This window comes from Bubalus bubalis, chromosome 8 (genome assembly GCF_019923935.1).
Source record: "Bubalus bubalis isolate 160015118507 breed Murrah chromosome 8, NDDB_SH_1, whole genome shotgun sequence".
In the NCBI taxonomy this organism is placed as follows: Eukaryota; Metazoa; Chordata; class Mammalia; order Artiodactyla; family Bovidae; genus Bubalus; species Bubalus bubalis.
Genome location: NC_059164.1, coordinates 44,917,403 through 44,936,109, shown reverse-complemented (window position 1 = coordinate 44,936,109; position 18,707 = coordinate 44,917,403). Strand labels below are relative to the sequence as shown.

Below are 18,707 nucleotides of genomic sequence, written 5' to 3'. Positions count from 1 at the left end.
AATCAGTAGGACCCAACTCCTTTTTCAGGCCTCATGGATCAGTGTTGGCATTCAATGTTGTTTGTTAGATGACTAAACATTAAAGGTGAAAAAGTTTGTAGGTGTTTAGCGTAGAACATTTAGAGTAATTTTGTAGAATATGCAGTTATTTAATTATATGAATTGGTAAGCTTCAGCACTTAGGAAATAATGCAGAAAGATGTTTGAGAATGTTTTCTAGTTAGTAAACATCCTTACAAATCAAGTCTATTAGATTACTTTCATGTAGATTATTTTTTAAAATGTTTGAATTAAAATTTTAACTTGAGTATTAGTTATTTGATAATTGCTTTAAAGAAGTATCATTTATTAAAATACTATCAAACCATTAATTACAGTGGGTTAATTATATTAAGTCAGAAGAATGAACTATTACTGCTTCAGCTTTGTGTTTTGAATTAAAATGGGCATACAAATGGACCAATTTATTTGAATTAATCTGTGTGCTGTATCAGAGAGTTTTAAATGGAAATTGATGGGAAAATTGCATATTGAGAATACATAGTTGAGAAACTAATTTGTTTCTTTTTAGCAGTAAATAACTAGCTTTATTTTGTCTAAATGAATTAGGAATAAAATATCTTAAGTTGATTACTCTCATACATTGTTTCAAGCTGCCTGTTAATCAGCAAAACAGATATAAAACATTTTGGATTATTCAGGGAAATAATATTATACTTTCTGAACTTTAATTGTATTCCTAATGTAAATGATTATAATTATAATCCCAGTAGTATTATCATAACACTGAACAAAAATTTAATCTTTCTTAACATGTTTGGTTTTCTAGCTAAAGGGTTTAGCATGCATTTACAAAGTTCAAGCAAGTAAAGTTTTACATATTGAAATTTAGAATTTTCTTCTATCTCTCAGGTCAGAAAGCTTTGTTATTATTGGCATGTGGTAGACATTTATCTTTTATTAAGTGACATAAAAATGCATGTAGTTTCATTTCGTGTATACCTATAAGAAAAGGTCCTTAACATCTTAATTCACTATCTTTTTGATAGTTTATCTTTAAAACCTTTTTAAGTGTAATTATGACTTATTCTCTAAAATTTGGGTTAAAACATGTTAGTAGACTTATTGACCTATTTGAAATGTCTTCCATAAATTTTAATACTCTTTAAAATATTAATTCATGTCACATTTTTTAACATGGAAGGTTCAAATCTTGAATTATATTATGTAAATGTTTTGTGAAAGGACTTTTAAAATTGATTTTGACACTGTGGTTTTTTAAACAAGGTTCTAGATAAAGCCGAGTATCTAAGAGATATGGAAGCAAACCTTTTACCTGGATTTCTTAGATTACAAGAATTGGTAAGTGATGTGTGAATCTTTTTCCCCTATGGCCTAATCAGTAGATATGTGTTGTCAGTTTTTTCTTTTTGCCTATTGGATAGCTGAGAAATAATCTCTCTCTATTATGAGTGAAGTTGAAGATTTTTTCAAAGTTTTAATCGATTTGTACTTTGATCACACTTATTCTTCAGTTATTTAGCTTTTATTTTTGATTGTGAAGTGGCTAACACTACTTTCTGCTAAAAGAATTCAGGTGTTTACTAGAATAAATGGTGGGAAAGGGCTAGACTTTGAACTGTCTGCAAGAATTTTAAAATTTTCTTTTAAGAAATATAAAATAGAATGACAGGTCTGCTCTGGATCATCTGACATTCTGTCTCATGGCCACTCAGTTATTGGAACCAACTTTGTGTTGCAACTTAAAATTGTGTTGGCACTGAATAATATTAATTCTAATTGTCAGGGCTTCATAAGAAAAGAAAGGGATAAATTTACTGTGTATCAACATACGTGTCAGGCGAAAACAAATAATACAATGGCAACAACAGATAGTAGTTTATAGTAGTTTGAGTAAAGGAAATCGGTGAGAGAGTTCAGTTTTCACCAATACCAGTTGGTATAGGAATACTAAACTCAAAAGGCTATTTCCTGTTAGTACCATATTGATGAAGGAATAAACATTTAGTTTAAGCAAAACAGTAATGTTCATCATATTCAAATAATGTTAATTTAAGTTTTATTGGCTTTATAATCTTCTATTTAACTTATAAATTAAAAGATTGGTTTTATAACTTTATAAGTACCTTGAACATAAGTAGTTTATACCTACTTAATTTTATGTCTCTGTTATTTAAGTATAATATTAAGGGACATTATAATAAAAATTATTGGTTGGGGCATAAACTTGGATTACTGTAATATTGAATGGTTTGCCTTGGAAATGAACAGATTATTCTGTTGTTTTTGAGATTGCATCCAAGTACTACAATTTGGACTCTTTTGTTGACTATGATGGCTAGTCCATTTCTCCTCAGGGATTCTTGCCTACAGTAGTAGATATAATGCTCATCTGAGTTAAGTTCACCTATTCCAGTCCATTTTAGTTCACTGATTTCTAAAATGTAGATGTTCACTCTTGCCATCTCCTGTTTGACCATTTCCAACTTACCTTGATTCATGGACCTAACATTCCAGGTTTCTATGCAGTATTGTTCTTTACAGCATCAGACTTTACTTCCATCACCAGTCACATCCACAACTGGATGTTGTTTTTGCTTTGGCTCCATCTCTTCATTCTTTCTGAACTTATTTCTCTACTGATCTCCAGTAGCATATTGGACACCTACTGACCTGGGGAGTTCATCTTTTCAGTGTCCTATCTTTTTGCCTTTTTATACTGTCCATGGGGTTCTCAAGGCAAGAATAAGAAGTGGTTTGCCATTCCCTTCTCCAGTGGACCACATTTTGTCAGAACTCTCCACCACGACCTGTCTGTCTTGGGTGGCCCTACAAGGCATGGCTCATAGTTTCATTGAGTTAGACAGGGCTGTGGTCCATGAGATCAGTTTGATTAGGTTTCTGTGATTGTGGTTTTAATTCTCTTGGCTCTCTGATGGGTAAGGATAAGAAGCTTATGGAAGCTTCCTAATGGGAGAGACTGACTGAGGGGAAACTAGGTCTTGTTCTGATGGGCGGGGCCGTGCTCAGTAAATCTTTAACCCAAATTTCTGTTGATAAGCAGGGCTGTGTTCCCTCCCTGTTGTTTGACCTGAGGCCAAACTATGGTGGAGGTAATGAAGATAATGGCGACCTCCTTCAAAAGGTCCCATGCATGCACTGCTGCACTGCATACCCCCAACCCTGCAGCAGGCCACCGCCGACCCATGCCTCTGCTGGCGACTCCTGGACACTCACGGGCAAGTCTGTGTCAGTCTCTTTTAGGGTCACTGGTCCTTTCTCCTGGGTCCTGGTGCACACAAGGTTTTGTTTGTGCTCTCCAAGAGTCTGTTTCCCCAGCCCTGTTAAGTTCTGATGGCTGAGGGCTTATGCCATACCCAGGTCTGCTGTACCCAGAGCCCCTGCCTCTGAGGCAGGCCACTGCTGACTGTACCTCTGCAGGAGACACTCAAACACAGTTCTGGCTCAATCTCTGTGGGGTCTCTGGGTCCTGGTGCACACAAGGTTTGTTTGAACCCTCTGAGTGTCTCTGGTGGGTATGGGGTTTGATTCTAAACGCAGTTTCGCCCCTCTGACTGTCTTCCTGGGGCTTCTCCTTTGTCCTTGGACGTGGGGTATCTTTTTGTGGTGGGATCCAACATTTTCCAGTCGATGGTTGTTTAGCAGCGAGTTGTAATTTTGGCGTTCTCACAGGAGAAGATGAGTACACCTCCTTCTACTCCACCATCTTCCTCCTCCACATTGTTCTGCTCCTTGTTGCTGGTGAGCTGGAGTTTGCTGCTCCTGAGAAATCGGTATGCGGGTCAAGAAGCAACAGTTAGAATTGGACATAGAACAGCAGACTGGTTCCAAATCAGGAAAGGAGTACATCAAGGCTGTATATTATCACCCTGCTTATTTAACTTATATGCAGAGTACATCATGAGAAATGCCAGGCTGAATGAAGCACAAGCTGGAATCAAGATTGCCAGGAGAAATATCAATAACATCAGATACGCAGATGACACCACCCTTACGGCAGAAAGTGAAGAAGAACTAAAGAGCCTCTTGATGAAAGAGGAGAGTGAAAAAGTTGGCTTAAAACTCAACATTCACAAAACTAAGATCCTGGCATCCAGTCCCATCACTTCATGGCAAATAGATGGGGAAATAATGGAAACAGTGAGACACTTTATTTTTTGGGGCTCCAGAATCACTGCGGGTGGTGACTGCAGTCATGAAATTAAAAGATGCTTGCTCCTTGAAAGAAAAGCTATGACTAACCTAGACAGCATATTAAAAAACAGACGTTACTTTACCAACAAAAGTCTGTCTAGTCAAAGTTGTGTTTTTTCAAGTAGTCATGTATGGATGTGAGAGTTAGACTATAAAGAAAGCTGAGTCCTGAAGAACTGATGCTTTTGAACTGTGGTGTTGGAGAAGACTCTTGAGAGTCCTTGGACAGCAAGGAGATCCAACCAGTCAATCCGAAAGGGAGTCAGTCCTGAATATTCATTGGAAGGACTGATACTGAAGCTGAAACTCCAATACTCTGACCACCTGATGTGAAGAGCTGACTCATTGGAAAAGACCCTGATCCTTGGACAGATTGAAAATGGGAGGTGAAGGGGATGACAGAGGATGAGATGGTTGGATGGCATTCCCCACTCAATGGATTTGAATTTTGAGTAAACTCCGGGAGTTGGTGATGGACAGGGAGGCCTGGCATACTGCAGTCCATGGGGTCACAAAGAGTTGGACACGCCTGAACTGATAATAAAAATTAAGTAAATATTTGGGGAGACAGTGCCTAGAGTCTTTCCACCTTTAAAAGTTAAATGCATTACTCAAATTTGAGTAACTAAAAGTTCTAAACTGATTGCCACTTAAATCATTGTATGCTTAAGATTAACTCCTAAAATCCACTTTTACTAATAGTCTTGGGAGGGAGATGTGGAGAAGACAGGAGAAAAGTAAGTATAACTCTTGGTGGTGTAATCTGGAAGTCTTCTCATGTAGTCTAGCCTCTCCCAGTTTAATTATTTCTTGGCAGTTTACTACTGACCCCAGGGATCTGTCCTCATTGACTAGAGGTCTCTTCCTCTCTTTTTGTTGTGTTGAGTTTGTGGGATTTATTTTTGTTTTTGCGTGTATTCATCCACTGTTTCCCATTGCTTTGTTCAAGGACTCCTTCTCTGGTAGCCAGAGTGCATTCTTGCTGTCCTCTCACCTTTCAGTAAAACTTACTCCCTTATTTTCCGCTGTGCCTAGTAATGGTGATCATGCATCCCGCCACAGTAGTTAGGCCATTCACTTTTTTTACTTTTAGTTATAGAAGCTATTTGAAGAAAATGAAACAATTCATATAAGCTCAGCTCCACCAGAAAAGAAAATTGTTGTTTTGATGTTTCTGAAAACATGCTTGATTTTTAAATGTGTATGTCATTGAAAAGAAATATAGCCAAAGCATTTCCCACTTTTTATATTAAATACTTATCAGAGTAAAATGAAGTTTAAATTATGATAAATATCACTGCAGTTGAAAGTGCTTTCAGATGAACAGATGAGAACCAACCTTTTATCAGTCCTTTTAGACTGATAAATAGCCTCGATTTTTTAACCTCTCAGTATTTTTTTAGCTGATTTTATAAAATGCTTTTGGATAATCATATTTTAAAGCAAAAGCAGCTCAATGCTTTGTGATGAAGATTGTGTTTAGAGCATGCCCATTTATCTCTATAGTAATCAGGAATTATTAAAAATTAATAAGACAAAAAGCATTTGAAAGTAAAAATCTTCTCTTTCATGAAGATGCTACATTTTCTATGGAGTCATTAATTTATTGAACTTAACTATCTTTGTTAGCCAGAAGTATATTTCTATAAAGAATGAAAATTTGAATAAAAGATTACACATAAGTTAGAAACTATAAAAGTAAATCACCATCAAAGAATAGTGTAAGAGATTTGGTCCTAAGAATAGTTATAGAACAAAACAGATATCATATCTGTTACTCAACTTAGGAGACATCCAAAAGAACATGAGAAGAATTAAAATTTGTTTTGGGAATGCAGAGGTGTCTACAGATAAATTCTAGCATTAGAATTAGCTTTCATGGCCACTCTGTAGAAGGATAACATACACACTGAGCTTGTTCTCTTAATGTTATTTCTAGAATATTATAATTTCAAAAGATGTCTGTTTACTTAACATTGGTATTTTGGATGCTCATTCTTGTTTGTGTTTTTAATGTATGCTCATCATCTTCTTCAACAAATATATTATTTTTTGTGGGTGCTATAGCCATTTCAGTTTTGCCTTTTTTGGTTTAAGTGTATGGTTTGAAAACACCCATTAAAAGATTTTATTTTAATCATTCAAGCAGATGTGTTTCTTAATTTCTATAAAATAAGTCCTTGTGTGACTCTGCTAGTGTTACGTGTAACTGAATTGTCAATTAACCTGAAAGTTTTATGGAAATTTTAAGTAATTATGTAGGAAAATTTGCATATAAAGATGAGCTCCTTGATTAGGTTTTCTAAATATGGCTTATTAATATGCAAATAATTTGCTATATATTAGAACTTGGCTGGATTTATTTTGAAAGAAAAATTCAAATGGAATTATTGTTCTGTTTAAGATTTTTTAATGCAAGTTTACTTTTATTTATCTCTTTTACAGAGTGACAGAAATGTGACTGTTATCTTTCTCAGTGAAATTGTTTGGGAAAAGTTTCGTCCAAATACCGGATGCTTTGAGCCATTTGTCTTGTATTTCCCTGATTATAGCATAGGTAAAATTGAATACATTATTTTGACTAATGATACTCAATAAAATATTTTTTTGTTGTTTTAAAGATTAAGCTAGCATGTTCAAATGAGAATACTTTGATGTCTTAATCTATTAGGGTTTGCTGCCAATCTCAAATAAATGTTTGTATTTCTGCAGTTAATAGAGATTTTATTTTGGAACTATGAGAGATGGTTCTCTTATAATAACTTTTTTTTGAATGAGCATTTCTCACATATTTATGCTAATGGTGTATTTTCACATTTTTGTAGTCAGAACAGTAAGATATATATGTTGTGATTATAATATCCTTATAAGTGAAAATCAGACTAAGTTAGCAAAGTACATTAAAATTGTACTGAAATGTTTGTATACCATGTGCCTGAGTTAAGTACTACCCAGAATGTATCTTTTAATTTTGTAAATCTCATTTTTCATTACTGTAACTCTTACAGTAGCAACCACTAGTCCTTATTGTTGTGTGTGTGTGCTTAATCTTAAATTCATAGATCTTAATGATCTTTATCTTTTGAAAAGCACAATAGCTTTTTGTGTTTCTGAGTAGTTTTGTAGATTAATACTGTGCTGTTACTGTACAAATATGATACTTCTGATTCAAAGATTATAACTTAAGCATAAGGTGGTTAGAAGCTGTGAAAAAGATACCTTTCCTTGACCTTGGCTTCAAAATACTGTCCCTTTGAACTAACAGCTATAAACATTGATTTTTAAGATCAACACAGTTTTGCCTGTTTTCACAAGAACACAGCAGTCAAATAACACCTCCTGCCTTTGCTAATTAACTGAGACAGAAAAAAGAAGACCAAAATAGATAAAGGGAGCCCTTATTTTTAATAGGGCTATGAAAATCACAAGGAGAAAAGGGTAGGAAGAAAATAAAGGATTTGATTAAAAAATTTCTTTGTATTTAATGTCATGACTGTTAGATGTTAAAATTTTTCATGACCTATTTTAGGTTTAAGTAGTGAAAAATTATTTTGAAATGCTAGTTTTCTAGTGATGTTGATATTAAAGTATGTTATCATGAATTGTGATTTTTTTAAAAATTTGGATGTAAAGCAGCAGAGATGGAGACAATTTAAGGACATAAAAGTGATCTTGTTAATTTTAAAGAGTATAGGAAAGTGTAGATTTTTGAAAAGTATGATATGGAAACAAGTTCATCTAGTTATGAAATTTTAGAGCCTTTAACATATCATTTTTTAAAAAAATTCAAAAACACCATCACACAAGAAAAAGTTAAAAAAAAAAAAGTATTAATTGATAAGCCAAATTATAGTGAGAATAAGTAAGAATAAACCTGGGCAAAAGGATAATCTTAGTGCCTGAGTCATCCAGTCATAACTTGGTACATATGTCATCTGTAGGACTGTGTTATCTAACGTTCAGGACACCCTTTCCTCCTAGCAGTATCAGAGCCTAATTTGGATTTCTTGTTTTCTGGTCTCTCCCACATGCAGACTGCTCATCTTTTGGTAATTTTTTTTTTTTCCTTCGGTTGGATTATAGTACAGTTAGTCAGGTTTTTGGTTTAGTTATTGGAATAACTAAATTCCAAACAATTGGAATAAATCATACTGAGCTCTAGTAAACAATCTGAAAATCTCAGTGACTTATAATTTCCCACCTGACAACCTTTGTGCAATTTTTATCCTACACTTTACATATGTTACTGTTTGTGCTTTCAGTTCAGTTCAGTCGCTCAGTCGTGTCCGACTCTATGCGACTCGTGAATCGCAGCACGCCAGGCCTCCCTGTCCATCACCAACTCCCGGAGTTCACACAGACTCACGTCCATTGAGTCAGTGATGCCATCCAGCCATCTCATCCTCTTTCATCCCCTTCTCCTCCTGCTCCCAATCCCTCCCAGCATCAGAATCCTTTCCAATGAGTCAGCTTTTCACATGAGGTGGCCAAAGTATTGGAGTTTCAGCTTTAGCATCAGTCCTTCCAAAGAACACCCAGGGCTGATCTCCTTTAGAATGGACTGGGTGGATCTCCTTGCAGTCCAGGGGAATCTCAAGAGCCTTCTCCAACACCACAGTTCAAAAGCATCAATTCTTCAGCGCTCAGCTTTCTTCACAGTCCAACTCTTCCATCCATACATGACCACTAGAAAAACCATAGCCTTGACTAGACGGACTTTTGTTGGCAAAGTAATGTCTCTGCTTTTTCATATGCTATCTAGGTTGGTCATAACTTTTCTTCCAAGGAGTAAGCGTCTTTTAATTTCAAGGCTGCAGTCACCATCTGCAGTGATTTTGGAGCCAAAAAAAAATAGTCTGACACTGTTTCCACTGTTTCCCCATCTATTTCCCATGAAGTGATGGGACCAGATGCCATGATCTTCGTTTTCTGAATGTTGAGATTTAAGCCAACTTTTTCACTCTCATCAAGAGGCTTTTTAGTTCCTCTTCACTTTCTGCCATACGGGTGGTATCATCTGCATATCTGAGGTTATTGATATTTCTCCCAGCAATCTTGATTCCAGCTTGTGCTTCTTCCAGCCCAGCGTTTCTCATGATGTACTCTGCATATAAGTTAAATAAGCAGGGTGACAATATACAGCCTTGACATACTCCTTTTCCTATTTGGAACCAGTCTGTGGTTCCATGTCCAGTTCTAACTGTTGCTTCCTGACCTGCATATAGGTTTCTCAAGAGGCAGATCAGGTGTTCTTGTATTCCCATCTCTTTCAGAATTTCCCACAGTTTAATGTGATCCACACAGTCAAAGGCTTTGGCATAGTCAACAAAGCAGAAATAGATGTTTTTCTGGAACTCTCTTGCTTTTTCCATGATCCAGCGGATGTTGGCAATTTGATCTCTGGTTCCTCTGCCTTTTCTAAAACCAGCTTGAACATTTGGAATTTCATGGTTCACGTATTGCTGAAGCCTGGCTTGGAGAATTTTGAGCATCCTTTACTAGCGTGTAAGATGAGTGCAATTGTGTGGTAGTTTGAGCATTCTTTGGCATTGCCTTTCTTTGGAACTGGAATGAAAACTGACCTTTTCCAGTCCTGTAGCCACTGCTGAGTTTTCCAAATTTGCTGGCATATTGAGTGCAGCACTTTCACAGCATCACCTTTCAGGATTTGAAATAGATCCACTGAAATTCTATCACCTCCACTAGCTTTGTTTGTAGTGATGCTTTCTAAGGCCCACTCGACTTCACATGTGGGCCAGGATGTCTGGCTCTAGGTGAATGATCATACCATTGTGATTAATTGGTCGTGAAGCTCTTTTTTGTACAGTTCTTGTGTGTATTCTTGCCACATCTTCTTAATATCTTCTGTTTTGTTAGGTCCATACCATTTCTGTCCTTTATCGAGCCCATCTTTGCATGAAATGTTCCCTTGGTATCTCTAATTTTCTTGAAGAGATCTCTTGTCTTTTCCATTCTGTTGTTTTCCTCTCTTTCTTTGCATTGATCGCTGAGGAAGGCTTTCTAATCTCTTCTTGCTATTCTTTGGAACTCTGCATTCAGATGCTTATATCTTTCCTTTTCTCCTTTGCTTTTCGCTTCTCTTCTTTTCACAGCTATTTGTAAGGCCTCCCCAGACAGCCATTTTGCTTTTTTGCATTTCTTTTCCATGGGGATGGTCTTGATCCCTGTCTCCTGTACAATGTCACGAACCTCAGTCATCAGGCACTCTATCAGATCTAGGCCCTTAAATCTATTTCTTACTTCCACTGTATAATCATAAGGGATTTGATTTAGGTCATACCTGAATGGTCTAGTGGTTTTCCCTACTTTCTTCAATTTCAACCTGAATTTGGCAATAAGGAGTTCATGATATGAGCCATAGTCAGCTCCCGGTCTTGTTTTTGCTGACTGTATAGAGCTTCTCCATCTTTGGCTGCAAAGAATATAATCAGTCTGATTTCGGTGTTGACCATCTGGTGATGTCCATGTATAGAGTCTTCTCTTGTGTTGTTGGAAGAGGGTGTTTGCTATGACCAGTGCATTCTCTTGGCAAAATTCTATTAGCCTTGCCTGCTTCATTCTGTACTCCAAGGCCAAATTTGCCTGTTACTCCAGGTGTTTCTAGACTTCCTACTTTTGCATTCCAGTCCCCTATAATGAAAAGAACATCTTTTTTGGGTGTTAGTTCTAAAAGGTCTTGTAGGTCTTCATAGAACCGTTCAACTTCAGCTTCTTCAGCATTACTGGTTGGGGCATAGCCTTGGATTACTGTGATATTGAATGGTTTGCCTTGGAAATGAACAGAGATCATTCTGTCGTTTTTGAGATTGCGTCCAAGTACTGCGTTTTGGACTCTTGTTGAGCATGACGGCTACTCCATTTCTTCTGAGGGATTCCTGCCCGCAGTAGTAGATATAATGGTCATCTGAGTTAAATTCACCCATTCCAGTGCATTTTAGTTCACTGATTCCTAGAATGTCGACGTTCACTCTTGCCATCTCCTGTTTGACCCCTTCCAGTTTGCCTTGATTCATGGACCTAACATTCCAGGTTCCTATGCAATATTGCTCTTTACAGCATCAGACCTTACTTCTGTCACCAGTCACCTCCACAACTGGGTATTGTTTTTGCTTTGGTTCCATCCCTTCATTCTTTCTGGAGTTATTTCTCCTTTGATCTCCACTGATCAGTTGGGCTTTACATAACTGAAAAGGCAAGGTGGAAAATATCTGTCATCATGTACCCTCCTGGAGATTTGTTCAGCCCTTTGGATAATGAATGTATAGTTTCAACTTTGGGAATTTTTCAGCCATTATTTCTAAAAATATTTCATCTGTCCCCTCTGCTCCCCCCACCTTTTTCCAGGGCTGCATTACATGACCGTTAGATCTCTTGATATTGTCCTGCTGAATCTCTTATTTATTCATTTAAACTTTGTATCTTTTTTCCTCAGTGTTTTATTTGGTTTAGCTTTTGCTTCTGTGTCTTCAAGTTCACTGACCTTTTTCTCTACAAGTGTCTTCATCTGCAATTATCCAATCCAGTGGATAAAAAGAAAGAGAAAAGGCACAGGAACCAGAGATGAAATTAGAAAATTAAAAAAGGCAGAGGAACCAGAGGTCAAATTGCCAATATCCACTGGATCATAAAGAAAGCAATAGAGTTCCAAAAACATCTACTTCTGCTTTATTGACTACACCAAAGCCTTTGACCTTGTGGATCACAACAAACTGTGGAAAATTCTTCAAGAGATGGGAATTCCAGACCACTTGACCTGCCTCTTGAGAAATCTGTATGCAATTCAAGAAGCAACAGTTAGAACTGGGCATAGAATAACAGACTGGTTCAAAATTAGGAAAGGAGTACATTAAGGCTGTATATTGTCACCCTGCTTATTTAACTTATATGCGGAGTACATCATGAGAAATGCTGGGCTGGATAAAGCACAAGCTGGAATCAAGCTTGCCAGGAGAAATATCAATAACCTCAGATACGCAGATGACACCACCCTTATGGCAGAAAGTGAAGAAGAACTAAAGAGCCTCTTGATAAAGTTAAAGAGGAGAGTGAAAAAGTTGGCTTAAAACTCGGTATTCAAAAAACTAAGATCCTGGCATCTGGTCCCATCACTTCATGGCAAATAGATGGGGAAACAATGGAAACAGTGAGAGACCTTATTTTGGGGGGCTCCAGAATCACTGCAGATGGTGACTGCAGCCATGAAATTAAAAGATGCTTGTTCCTTGGAAGAAAAGCTATGATCAACCTAGACAGTATATTAAAAAGCAGAGACATTACTTTGCCAACAAAAGTCCGTCTAGTCAAAGCTATGGTTTTTTCAGTAGTCATGTATGGGTGTGAGAGTTGGACAATAAAGAAAGCTGAGCATGGAAGAATTGATGCTTTTGAACTGTGGTGTTGGAGATGACTTGAGAATCCTTTGGACTGCAAGGAGATCCAACCAGTCCATCTTAAAGGAAATCAGTCCTGAATGTTCATTGAAAGGACTGATACTGAAGCTGAAATTCCAATACTTTGGCCACCTGATGTGAAGTACTGACTCACTGGAAAAGACCCTGATGCTGGGGAAGATTGAAAATGGGAGAAGGGGACGACAGATGATGAGATGATTGCATGGCATCACCGACTCTACTGATATGGACATGAGTTTGTGTAACCTCCGGGAGTTGGTGACGGACAGGGAGGCCTGGAGTGCTGCAGTCCATGGGATCGCAGAGAGTCGGACACGACTGAGTGACTGCTGAATCCAGTGGAATTTTTCTTTATAGATCTCATTATGCTTTTGTTTTCCTTTATCTCCTTGAGCATATAATTATGTTTTTAATAGTTGTTTTAATGTCCTTGTGTACTAATTCAATTACCTCTTTCATGATGGGGTTGTTTCTATTGACTGATTTTTCTCTGTTATGGATATCCATTATACTTTGTCATGTGCTTAGTAATTTTTGATTGGATGATAGATATTAAATTTTTTGTTGTTACATGTTGGATTTTTTTCTGTTAAGCATTTAAATCACTTGAAGATACGTTTGACCCGCTTGAAGTTATTTTTAAGCTCTTTTGGAAAGAGGGTTCAGGGCTAATTTTAGTTCCACTTCTAAGATACTTCTAAGTCCTTTTGGATTCTCTGCTGAATGCTCAATGTATTTAGTATAGTTTCTCTATTCTTACTGGTGGAAAAAATGAACAGATTATACCCCTGTCTGAACTCTGGAGATTGTTTGACCTACAGTTCTCCAATAATTGTTTTTTTTCCCCCAGAAGTTTTGCTTGTTTTTTTCTGGGCTTTTACTCTATCTATGCATGCAAATAGGAGAAGCAATGGCAACCCACTCCAGTACTCTTGCCTGGAAAATCCTATGGACAGAGGAGCCTGGTAGGCTGCAGTCCATGGGGTCTCTTAAGAGTCAGACATGACTGAACGACTTCACTTTCACTTTTCACTTTCACGCATTGGAGAAGGAAATGGCAACCCACTCCAGTGTTCTTGCCTGGAGAATCCCAGGGACGGGGGCGCCTGGTGGGCTGCCATCTATGGGGTTGCACAGAGTCGGACACGACTGAAGCAACTTAGCAGCAGCAGCAGCATGCATTTAAATGTTAGCATTCAGCTAAGAATCAAGGACAACCCTTAAGGCAGATTTCTGGGGCTTTTTCTCTGCATAGTGTCCTTCTCTCATGATGTTTACCCTGTATATTCTAGTACCCTTAGCTTTCTCTACTCTCACCTCTGTCTCAACTCAACTAAGATTAATGGGCTCCTTTTGCAACTCTACTATACTACTATTGTAAAGTTTCCTCTAATTAGAAAGCCTGGCTGATGGTAAGACTCACCTCATTTCCCTTTTCTCGTATTAGAGTTCTTGGCTGCCTGATGTCTGAAAATAGCTGTTTTCTATATTTTGTCCAGTTTTTAGTTGTTTATTTATAGAAGAGTATTTCTGAACTGGAAATACTCCCTCATGACTGGAATCAGAAGTCCCTCTTTCTTCCATCCATCCAGTTATCTGTCAGCTTTTATATATAAGTACCTTTATCTCCAAGTTTTAAGGTACTTTTTACAAGTTTTTACTGTATCAAATATTTATGTTTTAAAACTTGGTAACATTAAATTTAAAATTGCTATTAGGTGTAAAAATACATAGGCTTCAAAGTCAAATTTTGAACTTGGTATATTTTTTTCCAGTGGTTGTGATATAAAATTGCAGATCTAGCAACAATCTCTATTTAGAATTCCTTCAGGATAACATTCTAGGCATGAGAATAGGCTTTAAAATGTTTTGAGAATGGGGACTTTGTTTATTTGGTTTTTGGCATTTTGTTTGGCCAACTGCCCTGTTTAGCAGATCCTATTATATACAACTATTTCTGAATTTCTGTATATTAGTATCTATTGATAGACCATATGTATTGTTATGTACCTGATTGACTGTGAGGAAAAAGAGAACAGTTAAAATCAAGGTCTGATGGTAAATGGCAACGTATTCATAGTAAAAATACTCAGAAGGATTCTTAAGAAAAAGGAAATTGACTTGATCAGAGCATTCCATAAGAATTTTCACTTGAAAGTATTGTGATAGTCTTGAACCCTGTGGAACTAGGTTTACAGTACTGCTGCTGCTAAGTCGCTTCAGTCGTGTCTGACTCTGTGCGACCCCATAGATGGCAGCCCACCAGGCTCCCCCGTCCCTGGGATTCTCCAGGCAAGAACACTGGAGTGGGTTGCCATTTCCTTCTCCAGTTCATGAAAGTGAAGTCACTCAATCATGTCCGACTCTTAGAGACCCCATGGACTGCAGCCTACCAGGCTCCTCCATCCATGGGATTTTCCAGGCAAGAGTACTGGAGTGGGGTGCCATTGCCCTCTCCGAGGTTTACAGTACTACTCTTGGTCAAAGAGCTCTTAACTGAGAAGTCGAAAGAGACCATCGCATCAAGAAGTCAGAGGGAATTGCAATAAGGAATAAATGACTGACTGATTCAGGTGCTATAAACTGGGAAATTTTGAATAATAGATGGTTTCTTTTTAGTTTTAACTGTGCTTCTACAATATTACATTTCTAACAGAATAAAATATAAGTTTAGGATTCTAAAGGCTTCCCTGATACCTCAGTTGGTAAAGAATCCACCTGCAATGCTGGAGACCCCAGCTCGGTTCCTGGGTCAGGAAGAGTCTCTGGAGAAGGGATGGGCTACCCACCCCAGTATTCTTGGGCTTCCCTTGTGGCTCAGCTGGTAAAGAATCCGCCCACAATGATGGCCACCTGGGCTCGATCCCTGTTTGGGAAGATCCCCTGGAAAAGGGAAAGGCTATCCACTCCAGTATTCTGGCCTGAAGAATTCCATGGACTGTATAGTCCATGGAGTCCCATAGAGTTGGATGTGACTGAGCAGCGTTCACTTTCACTTAGGGTTCTAAACATGTGATACTGTATAAGAGTAAGATAAAAGAAATAAAGATAACCAAAGTTGTAGGAAGAAAACACATTTTATTAAAAAAGGGAATGACAAAGTAAAGATGAAGATTTTCATGAAAAAATTCTTGAATTGTTTTCATTTTACAAAAAAATGAAGCACATTTTCCAATTTGGTGGTGATTTATATAGTACCTCTTTGTTTTTACCTAGCTGACTTATGTAATTGGAAAAATAACTGAAGTCCATATTATTTTTTTGCTCTTGATATTGATGTTGCTTTGCCTATTATAAGGTTCTTGTGATTTTCTTTAGATGTCATTTCTTAGTATATATGTCAGGTAAAATTTAGTTATTTTTCTAGAACGTTAGATTCATGATTCTTTTACCTCAGTTTCAAAACTTGTATTACTTTTACATCCTAATCTTGTAACTGTTTTATTATTTCTGATAATTGCTGAACCTGTGTGTTTATTGTTTAAACCTGTATTATAAAATGCTAGAAGATACGACTAGGGTTCTAGATCAGTCATTTCTGTTCATTTATGTCCCGTGAACAGGGAACCTGCAGAAGATCCTATCTCATGATCATCCTCCAGAGTATTCAGCTGATTTCTATGCTGCCTACATTAACATTCTTCTTGGAGTTTTCTATACTGTCTGTCGAGATTTGAAAGAGCTCCGGCATCTGGTGAGTTCTCATTTTGCTTAAATAAAATGTACATCTTTTATGTAGAAAAGGTGTGAGATAGGCTAGAAGCTAAAAATTTATTCTGGAAGTAGAAATCTGTGGGTTAGTACAAATTTTGACCTGATCTGAAACCTTTCAGTCATCTTTAGTTGTTTACTTTCATATATCCTTAGGAGTGTGTTTTTTATTTCCTCCTTTCTCTTTTCTCTAATCACAAATAATTTTTATTAAAATTAAAATGAAGGCTAACAGAGAGGAGGTGTGAAAACTTAATAAGCAATTGTATATCTAATTTTTTTAACAATTGTTTTTCAGGATTTTGTATTAATATATATTGATATTACCAGGGCTTCTCTGGTAGCTCAGACAGTAAAGAATCCTCCTGCAGTGCAGGAGACCTGGGTGTGATCCCTGGGTTGGGAAGATCTCCTGGAAGAGGGCATGGCAACCCACTCCAGTATTCTTGCCTGGAGAATCCCCATGGACACAGGAGCCTGGCAGGCTACAGCCCTTGGGGTTGCAAAGAGTAGGACACGACTGAGCAGCTAAGCACAGCACATGTATTGATAGTGATCTGAAATCTAGATGCTCTTGAATATGATCAGAAGCTTTACATAGGTCTTTCCTTAGCCACTAACCTTGAGTTAGTCATCTTTGTATAAAGGATTACTTTGAATTTATATAAAAGGTTACTTAAAAAAATTTGTTTTAAACATTAGCTGTTTATACTTCATAGGCAGTTTGGAAAATGTATTTACTTTAATTTTCATATTTAACTTAATTTTGATCTTTGTTCTTTAGTTGTGTGGATCCATGAGGGAGAAGGCAAGAATATCTGGTTTCTTAAAATCTTTTATTAATACTTAAGATCTTATCTCCATGTAACAAGATGGTAAAATGTCTAAGGTTAGAAAATGGAACTTTCAAAGGAACAGATTCTCTTGATATATTTTCTTTGCTTTGTTCTTTTCTTTGCTCTGAAAAATATTACTTAGAAGGATTCAGTGTGTATTTGAGGTAGAATATAGGAGAAATTGTGTTCACATTTAGTATGTTTTTGGAACTTTTAAATTGTAGGCCTCTTCTGATTTAGATGTAGATTTCAAGTGTCTTCTAAGTAGGGAACAAACCAGAGACAAACTGTTCTAGCTCAAGCTTATCACTAACACCTCTCCAGAAGTTGAATGTCTGAGATTCCTGGTGACAGAGGGAAATGACAGCAAGGGGGCTTACAGAGGGGATAGAGGGTCAGTGCGCAGTTCCTGCGTGAGGTGGAGTCGGGAGCGAGTACTCATCCTCTGTCATTCCTGGGAAATAACTTGTAGTTACCATTCCTTAACTCTGATGTCCTTGAATCCTGCAGGTATCTGTGCTGGCAGTCATTTCAAAGTAGATTATTATAAAGTACAAGAAGGAAGAATTATTTAGAGAAACTATTTGTAGGAAAAGAAAGTGTTAAATCTAAATATGGTTTTTATAAAGTCCTTTGGGTTTCACTGAGGAATGATTTTATTGAGGGATGAGATTACAACTTTTTTTTCTTGTTATTGTTACATTATATTCAAAAACTTGAAACTTGAAGTGTGGTTTAAGTCTTTATTACTACTAGTGATTCTAGTAAATATAAGATGATCTTTAAGTAGTGGAGAAAAAACAGTATAGGGTCCTTATTTTTCTGCATATGTAGAATGTAGGATAATAAACATATATTTTCCTTTTTCCTTTGAATGGATACTTTTATTTGTTTCAAAGTTTGTAAGTGACACATTTCTTGACAGTTTAATAAATCATCTGCAAAATATTCTTTTTAGGCATCTTTTATATGTATGTACTTTTAAATCTGCTTTGGGGATTGTTATGTTACTTTTTATCTAGAGGCCAATATATTAGGTGGGGATTTATCCATTTAAGGAATATTTTACATGTTGTATTACTGCTGTTATTGATAATTATCATTTTTATTGTTGTAGTAATAAACTGATAACATTTCATTTGGGCAATTATATTGAAATAAGTTTTCCTGAATCCTAACAAAAATTTTACTTGAAAAATAATTTCTAATTGTGGTAGATAAATTTTTTTTCTCTTTTCTACCCCTTTGTTTATAGGCAGCACTTAATTTTCCTAAATATTGTGAACCTGTGGTTAAAGGAGAAGGTAACTATAATTTTACTGTAATAATTTTTCTTTTGAAAAAAATTTCTATAAGATCTAAATTATTGAAATTTTCTCCTTTTTGGAGTAGCAAATGAACGTGATACTCGCAAGCTCTGGAGAAACATTGAACCTCATTTGAAGAAAGCCATGCAGACTGTTTATCTCAGAGAAATATCAAGGTAATTTTT

At 36.7% G+C, this 18,707-nt stretch overlaps 1 protein-coding gene across 4 annotated transcripts in view; it reads left to right on the top strand.

Annotated features, from left to right (window-relative positions):
- The window catches only part of ORC5 (origin recognition complex subunit 5), a 79,330-nt gene that overhangs the window by 10,185 nt on the left and 50,438 nt on the right, over positions 1 to 18,707 (top strand). For all 4 annotated transcript variants that reach the window (XM_044946590.2, XM_006053469.4, XM_044946591.2 and 1 more), the window contains exons 4-8: positions 1,288 to 1,362; positions 6,682 to 6,793; positions 16,232 to 16,362; positions 18,471 to 18,519; positions 18,608 to 18,698. In XM_044946590.2, the coding sequence (XP_044802525.1) occupies positions 1,288 to 1,362; positions 6,682 to 6,793; positions 16,232 to 16,362; positions 18,471 to 18,519; positions 18,608 to 18,698 (458 nt within the window). The remainder of the gene's footprint in view (positions 1 to 1,287; positions 1,363 to 6,681; positions 6,794 to 16,231; positions 16,363 to 18,470; positions 18,520 to 18,607; positions 18,699 to 18,707) is intronic.